We start from the raw sequence: 8,828 nt of genomic DNA, 5'->3' as shown, positions 1-8,828 counted from the left end.
TGCGGATTCTCTGACCCTCAAATATGACAATTCTGCTTGTTCACATAGCCACTGAGGTGAAAATGAGCTTCGTTAAAAAAGATGATTTTTCGGTGCTCATCTTCAACCAAGCGTTGTTCAGCCCATTGGGCGAACCATTATTATAGCGACCCATTTAATGTAAATGTCAAACAAAAAACTAAATTTCTGATGCGTCATAAATGTTATTACGCCTTTCAAACTCAAAATAGTAGTTGAAATTCCAAACGCTAGATGGCCCATCCTGTATTTTATATTTGTATTTTATGAGCCACTTGTAAATTTATAAATATATTTACTTAAATTTAGTTTTTTTTTGTGCGTCCATTTGTTAACTGATTCAAAAAATTCTATTGTAAAAATGAGATAATTCTCTGTCACTTTTATTATTCAATTTTACTTATAACTGGATATGGCACAGCTTCCCACAAAGGATGATTTCCATCACCTCTTTTCCTCGTGACGGTTTTTACGAGTTCCTTTGACGGTTCTTTGAGATCGTATGCCCACCCGATTTTCGCAAAGAAGTTAATAAAAGCTGTGGTTAGGGAACCGTGTAACTCGGCAGCCTTATAGTCCCACGGAAAAACATGATGATAATTATGCAGTCCTTCACCGCCCGTAAACAAGTTAACCCATCGGTTCTCTGTCGGATTTATATATCTGCCGTTGAAATAAACGAAATAAAATTATTCTTAAGCAATACAAAGTGGCAAAACTTTGTCTTTTGATCAAATTTATTACATGTGAATAATATTAATACTAATTATCTGCTTACGCATCATATGGCTTTGAGCCCCAAATATGAGCTGCACTGTTGACACTCCATATGGCATTTAAAAGAAAAACATAACGAATAATATTCTGGGACACAAAAGCTCTGTACCAAGTCTCTTTCCATGCATATACAGGCAACATCACCGGAAGTAGGAAAGCGAACATAAATTTTAATATCGGAAAATATCTGCAAAATAGCAAAATTAATTACAAATAAATTAATTATAATATATAATAATTTTCATGACAGTTTTATATCTTACGTAAAAAAATCTGTGTAAAAAAATTTCTAAAATTGAGAAAGCTGCAAAAATATATCGTTATAAACCGTTATAAAAAATACTTACGAAAATCTTTGACTTTAAAAAAAAGCTTAGTTTTTCCCTACAAAATTGTTTTTTAAAAATGTTTCTAAGATTTTTTATTATCGAGTTATTGCAGATTGAATAAAGAAGAATTTTTATTTTGATTCATAATTACGTAAAAATCATCGTATTATAATTTAAAAAAAAAATAATTTTTTTAAATTGAAATTTTATTCTATAAAATCATGATATCATTATCAAATTTGTTTCAAAAACCTCAATTAAGCATATGTTTTAAATAATTTGAAGATGTTTAAAACATATTTTCTACCAATCCTGCTTTTACAAGTAAGCCTCAGAGAACATTAGAAATCGATTTTTCTTAAATTTTTTACTATCTTTCTTACGTAATATGAACAGTAACAGATTAATGCATAAGCGAACAAGGCATTCTAGGGTGACAAATTTTTCAAGACAAAAAATTTTCACACAGTTGAAATAAATTTTTAATTTGTTAATTTAACATTTTTGTACGAGTTACACTACATATTTTATCAGAAAGGTATTTTAAATATACAGTTAAAAATGTATTATATTTATATATTATACTATTTATTAAGGATTATTGAATGTTTTTTAGTAACTAATGCAGATATAAATCAATTTTTTAATCCATTTTCCCTTTTATCAAATTTAGAAATTAATAAAGTCATCTGGGGTGGTTAAATGTTGGTGCTTCGAAATGGCAAAATGCTTATTCCGTCACTAAATATGAAGAAATTTGTTTAATTTTAGCTTGAATTGATCTTCCAATTAAAAACAGCTTTTCTATTTTATACAAATCCCGATTTAGTTAATTTTGTATATTTGTAATTTTGTTAAAATCAGTATTTTTTAAAAATGAATTTACACATAAATGCGATTTTTTGAAGTTCGACAAACATATAGAACATCAAAATGATAGTTAATCATAGTTATAAGAAATTCACTTGGAAAAAACTTTAAACATGTGTAAATGAATATTTATATAAAAAAACAAATTTTTTTTTTAATTAAAAGACTTAATTTAAGCTAAAATTATTTATGGATGTAACGAGATGAAAACGAGACAAAAACGAGATAAGAAAAATAAATGATATATGATAATCTCTGAAATATTATTTTAAATAAGACAAGAAGTTCTAAGACGACATTCAGAGATTCTCGTATCAAAATGCATCATTACATATATCTATCTATTATTAATCAAATTATTAATCAAATATGTATCAAAGCTATATAACAGTTGGTTGCAGCTAATATACGTTAATAATCAGTGTTCGTCAATCATCGAAAAAGTAATTTCTATACGATCAGAGATTGCAGAGATCAAGAAGCGTGCAGAAATCAAAAAGTGGATGTGATATAGTTTAATTTAGGATCATTTCAAAGTACTATGAAATTAATTCCCGAATTCACAAGGAAACGTTCTTTTTATCATAATTTTTTTGCCGTATATATTCTTCCAGCAAACACCAAGTTAAAATATAACACATGTGTTATATTATAGTTGTATATTGTTGAGTGGGAAATTATAACCAACATGTACGTTATACATGTAATTTGCTGTTTGCTGGATTGGAATATGATGATAATTAATGATACTTATTTTAGATTTTAACATTGTGCACATATATAAAAAATTTTTTATCAAGAAAGCTTTTCACAATTGTTTACTTATACTCGCCATAAAATCGACTTTAAACTTCTTCTGTCGACAGATACTTCTTCTGTCACCTATCGACTTCGTGCTGTAAGTAACCTTGCAATATATAAGGCACAGCAGAAAAAAAATATACGTGACACTACTTAATGTTTAATTTAATGCACGTAACATTTTACTTAATGTAGATAACGTTTTACTTATATTTTACTTTGGAATTAAAAATTTGTTTTCAACATTAATCAAACTCGACTGTCGTTTCAACATCTACTTATTTAGACGTTATAGTATTTGGACAAAACAATAACGATGCAACGTATAACGAATCTTCGTAGCGATTTATCAAATTTTTGAGAAAAAGTCCAATAAACAATACATTAGTGTCTAAAAAAATGTATTACACAAAATGTATTCACAATTACTCCTAAACTGTAAAGTAGAAATATTTTTATCACAATTACTTCTAAGCTGTAAAATAGAAATATAAAATATTATATATATATACTGAAAGAAAAGATTGGCTAAATATGGCACAGAATTTTTAATTGGTTGCAAGAACCAATTTTAATTTTGTTAACCTATTAAAATCCTGTATTGATGTTGCGGCTAATGCAACAAAAAATTGGATGCTACAAATTAAAATGCTATGTCATATTAACATATAATTTGCTGCAGCAGTCTTTTCTTTTAGTACATATATTTAATACAGCTTAAAAATTTTGAAGTTACACAATTTCTGATATGAACCGAAATGTTCGTTGAGCATTGAAAATAATCAGATAACACCTGTTTTTTAATCGAAGATTTGTTTCATGTGGAAACATATATAATATATCATATTGTTGCATCAATACATATAGTGTTAGCAATCTATATTTCACGAATAACACAATGTTATCTGTCATGTTTCTAATCTTGAACTTAATTTCTTATACGCTTAATTTCCATCAAATAATTTACAATCTAACGTAATTTTAATTAGCATCATCAGATTCCTTGCTTTAACAATTATAAAAAATGGTGTTGATTTTACTTTTCACGGACACAGCAAAAATGGACCTTTTCATAATATTCTTTTTTCCTCTAATTTTCTTTTGTCTTTCCCAACATGAAACTATTTCGCATAATTAACTCTTTGCAAAAATTTACTTGATATTGAATGCAGCAACAGGATCAGCTAATACATCGCTCATATCCACCTGATGACCTCTTCGAATCACATCTGGATTTTTTTTTACCATCAACCAACCGACGTGAGAAAAAAAGAACCCTCGATTACTGTTATGCGGATCTGCATCCGTATCTGTATATTTGTGATGTATTCTATGATCTCGTACCCATTCGTAAATGTTGTTCTGAAAGGATTTAATTGTAATAAAAAAATTTTTTCTATTTTGTACAAAACAAATAAAACGCTAATAATATAATCTACCATGCCAGCCGAAGCATAGAGAATACCAAGTATAACTCTAAGCTGCCATTTTGCTTTATAAGCTTGATGAGTCCACAAACGATGAGGACCGGCAGTAGTACCTATTCCTCCTAATCCATACACGATAAATACTGAAACAAAAAGGGCATAAGCATAATTAACATTAAAAATATTTTAATATTATGCGTAACAATTTTATCCGCATTTCTTATGGGAGAATCATGTAAGTAGCACTGATTTTATTGCGACATTTGACAATTTATGATAATTTATAATACAATAGATACTTAAAGAGCTTTAAATAACTAGCTTTAAAACTAAGGCAAAATATATAAAGGAGCATAAGAGTCAATGCTAATTCTGGTTGCACACACAAATCTAAACGTTATAACATTCATTTATTACTCAACAATGTAAAGTATAAACGATTCGACTTTTATTAGGTCATCCTCATTACATTTAAAACTAAGTTAATGCGTTAATTTTTCGAATATCGACCTAACAAGGGTCAAAATGTTTTATGTTATGTTGAATTAATAGTAAATGAATGTTTAAATTCACGACAAGAACTAGTATTGGCCTTTATGCTCCTTTTTATGTTATACAATTAAATACAAGATGTAATACAATGTAATACAAGAAAATAAAGAGTGTTAAACAACAACTTTTTATCTACTGTTAAGGTTCTATTGTGTTCTCTTTAGTCGCGTAATTGTTTTCAATTAGCTTATTCGAGTCAGAAGTCGAAAAATGACTGTAATATTTTTTATAAATATGCATTACCATTTTAATGCTTAATTCGTTGATGGTCTAAATTTTATTATTTTGTTATGTAATTTTTTTAGGATATCAAAGAATCAAGAAAAAAATTAACGAAAGAATTTTTCAAAAAATACTTACACCAAGCAGTCGTCATCAGATTTTCAAAAAAATCAAAAGTAAAACAGGCATATACGAAGTATAAATGAAGAAAACCAAGATATAAAATGTTAAACCACTTCGGCTCCGTTTTGAACCAGCCTTCAGTTTTTGCATAGTCTTTGCTTCTATTTTGTGTGTAATTTTCAGTATCTATCATCTTTGTAATTGAAGATTCCGCATTTTGTAAATCTTTCTCCGTAAGTATTTCTGAATCTGTACTTAAAATATTTGGCGTCATCTTTGATGTCGATGACTCGACTGAAAATCCAAAAATATATTTCACATTATACAAAAATAATGGACTCTGCCATTTTCGTTCTTCAAACGAACAATTGAAGGTTAAATTTATTAATATAAACTATATAAAAGAACTCTCAGAGTTCAACAAGAATATAAAGAAACGGCGCTATAAGAACGACGCGATAATTAGAACACAGATTCCAACAAATAAAATTGAATAAACGATTATATGTACACTCACTCAAAAAAAAGCGGTAGACTGAAAATTTAGAAAAAATTTATCAAATTTCAAATGATCATAACTTGGTATATAATGAAAATAAAAATATGTTTAAAAATGCAAAATGAAGTTTAAAGTGACCACTTTAAAAATATTTAATACATTTCTTGTATTTTAATGAACAATTTACTAAAACTATACGTGTGAATATACAACAAACAAAAGTTTAATGTCTATTACGGTCGAAGCTGAATTTAAATGCTTTTCTTTTTTAAATAATTTCTATGTGAATTTATATATTAAATATGCAATTATTTGAAATAAAATATAATTAATTACTAAGTCAATTACTAAGAATCTTACAAATTTTATCGAAATATATTTCGGCTCTTGAGTCCTTTTTAGCGATAAAAAATTCAAAAATTAAGACATTGAAAATATGTCGTGTCAGATATTGACAGACAAGGCGAGAAGTCAGTCGCTAGAAATAAAATTATGTTGTTCAACTAAGCTGTGTTCGGAATAGGACTTCTAAATATTTGTATATCTAGATATTCGGATATTCGAAATCGATTCCGATCCGAGAACTCAAAACCGTATTATTCAGATAATCCGGATATCCGAATTATTCGGATCCACGGATCTGAATTTGGATTCGGATCTAAATTCAAATTCGGATTTGGCTCCAGATTTAAATCCAGAAAAAAAGAAAACATTGATGTATTTAATAAATTTTAACATAAATTACTTTTTAAATAAAAATTGAATTTTGATTTACATATATAATTGAAGAAAAGTAAAATTAAAAAATATAAATAAAGATTCACACAGAATTATACAAGCACTTAAAATCTAACTAGACTTTTAAGGCATTTGTTTTTATAGTTTGTGTTTCTTACATATACATTCTATAAAATTTAATATGTTGTTTATAAATATAAATATTTAGAACAAACTCTCAATCTTAAAATAATAATAACAAAGATGTACAAAACTAATAAGAGAAATATTTGTATTTTACTATTTATTTTACACTCAGTATTTTTTCAGATTAAATAAGTGTATAATATATACTCAATCCGCACTAATGCATCCAATCGAATTCGCTATAAGTTTGCTACGAGTCCGAAATAGAATCTGAGAACTGAATTTGGATCGACTTTTACTATTCGGATATCTTAGAAAATTCAAATCTCCGGATAATCCGAATTTGAAGCATCACATTTATTCGTAATTTGGATAAACGGGTAGCTGTAAATCCAATCTTGGAATCATTCTTGAAGCTCTAGTTCAGAAACATATATATTATTTTATCATTGTTGTTCACTCACTATTAAACAAGGATAAGATAAACACTCAGGTGATATTTCCGAATGCAGCCCTAGTTGGAGACTAGATGAAATCACGTCCAACCTGTATTAAAATCAGATGTTAATAAAGATAATGTTTGTAACAGTTTGATCAGAAGTAAAAAAATATATGTAAGATTCATCTCAAGTAGTAGTTCACACAACAAAATTTAAAAAATGGATTTGGCACATGAAGTCAGAATAAAATTATATGTATATAAAAATGTAGAAATACATAAATGAAACCGAGTCAAAATTATAAAATTGTACGTTACAAAAATAGGTCCTTTCTACTCGAATTTGAATAGAATAATGTTTACAAAATATAGTAACAATAAATCACAATCATAGGAAACGTTGTTATTGAAAAGGCACTTAGATGTTATTGATAACCGATGAGTACATATTATTTAGATGATTTATTAGCATCATTTAAAAATCTTAATGTACTGAAAAACTGTAAAAAATATTCATTTAGTTTTTCAGTATTAAGATCTTATTAAAATAATGCTAATTAAACATTAAATTATTAAATTACAATATTAAATTGCTTGTCTATTTAATTTGTTTATACATTGTTATAGTAATTCTTTTATATTATTATAATAATTTTACTATAATAGTTCAGCATCTCAAGTTCGAAAAATCAATTTGGCACGCAATTTAAGAGATTATAAATGATATATAAATTCACATGAAATTATTTAAAATACTAAAGATTCAATTTTGACTGATGTAGGGATTATTTCTTAATTATTATGTATTCATATTATACGGTCCTAATAAATTATTCATTATATTTATATATTTTTAACTATCCAAAAGTTCTACCTTGCCTCAATAAAATTGAGTTGTGATTGATGATCAAATTAGTAGAAATGTTTCTGCTGATGTGGCTCTGATATTATGAGATTCTTATTTTTTTAACTATTTACTAATTTGCCCTAACTCGATAAAATATTTTTTACGCTTAAATATAAATATATTTAAAGTTTATATATATTTATATGCTCATGCATGAAAAAAATTTTTAATTGAAATTGTATTGTTTTCTTATACGTATCATTTCCGATAACTTTTGCTAATATATCTTTCACTATCCAAAATTTCTACCTTCTAACAACATTGATAATTCATCTCATGCTCAGTAATAACCGAATTAGTAGAAATGTTTCTGAAATGTTTCTCTATAAATTAATATTTATGCTGTAACATGTATTATAGACGGCTAATATAAATGATCTATTATTTGTTAGCAAGGCGGAATTAGATAAAGTGTTATATTCCTGAAGATATACAGTAGCAAAATAATAGCATCCGTGCATTTTGCCTTCAAATTTTGCTACTGACATAAATAGAAAAATCTTAGGTGCGTTCGTGTTACTTGTATTCTTTGCGCTCAGCATTTCTTTGTTTTCTGTGTTCTCAACGCCCGAATATTTAAATAAACTCATTTTAAATGCAAAAATTTGTGAGAATTTCAAGCAACGCGAACAAACCTTTTTTTTAGGTTTAAAAATAAACGTTACGCTGGAATTTAAGAGTGATTTTTGGTTTATTATACTGCAAAACAACATCTTGTTAATTCCGCCATTTGTTAGTACATTTTATTGTCTCAACGCATTATTCTATTCGAACTCGAGTAGGAAGAACCTATCTTTTGTAATGTACAATTTTATAATCTCGTTTTCATATATTTCCACATTTTTATATATCTAATTTTATTCTGACTTTCTATATAGAATCCGTTTTTTAATTTTGTGTATGGACTGCTGCTACTTGTGAGGTGAGTTATATATATTTTTTATTTATTTCTAATCAATTGTTGCAAATATTAAATCGTCGTTAACATTTGATTTTAATG

The 8,828-nt window shown here is 27.1% G+C and overlaps 1 protein-coding gene across 2 annotated transcripts in view; it reads right to left on the bottom strand.

Annotated features, from left to right (window-relative positions):
- Nucleotides 1-379: 379 nt before the first annotated feature.
- LOC108693883 ((11Z)-hexadec-11-enoyl-CoA conjugase-like) overlaps nucleotides 380-8,828 on the bottom strand; it is a 15,401-nt gene continuing 6,952 nt past the window's right edge. Inside the window, exons 5-9 of one of the 2 annotated variants that reach the window (XM_018203062.1) lie at nucleotides 5,135-5,413; nucleotides 4,235-4,365; nucleotides 3,952-4,157; nucleotides 797-982; nucleotides 380-681 (exon numbers count right to left, since the gene is read on the bottom strand). In XM_018203062.1, coding sequence (XP_018058551.1) covers nucleotides 405-681; nucleotides 797-982; nucleotides 3,952-4,157; nucleotides 4,235-4,365; nucleotides 5,135-5,413 — 1,079 coding nt within the window. In that variant the 3' untranslated portion in view covers nucleotides 380-404. Of the gene's footprint in view, nucleotides 682-796; nucleotides 983-3,803; nucleotides 4,158-4,234; nucleotides 4,366-5,134; nucleotides 5,414-8,828 lie in introns of those variants that run through there. The other variant, XM_018203063.1, reaches the window with a different exon arrangement.

The sequence above is a fragment of the Atta colombica genome, unplaced genomic scaffold (genome assembly GCF_001594045.1).
Source record: "Atta colombica isolate Treedump-2 unplaced genomic scaffold, Acol1.0 scaffold110, whole genome shotgun sequence".
In the NCBI taxonomy this organism is placed as follows: domain Eukaryota; kingdom Metazoa; phylum Arthropoda; class Insecta; order Hymenoptera; family Formicidae; genus Atta; species Atta colombica.
Note: the sequence above shows the minus strand (reverse complement) of the source record. Positions and strands in the feature narration are given on the sequence as shown.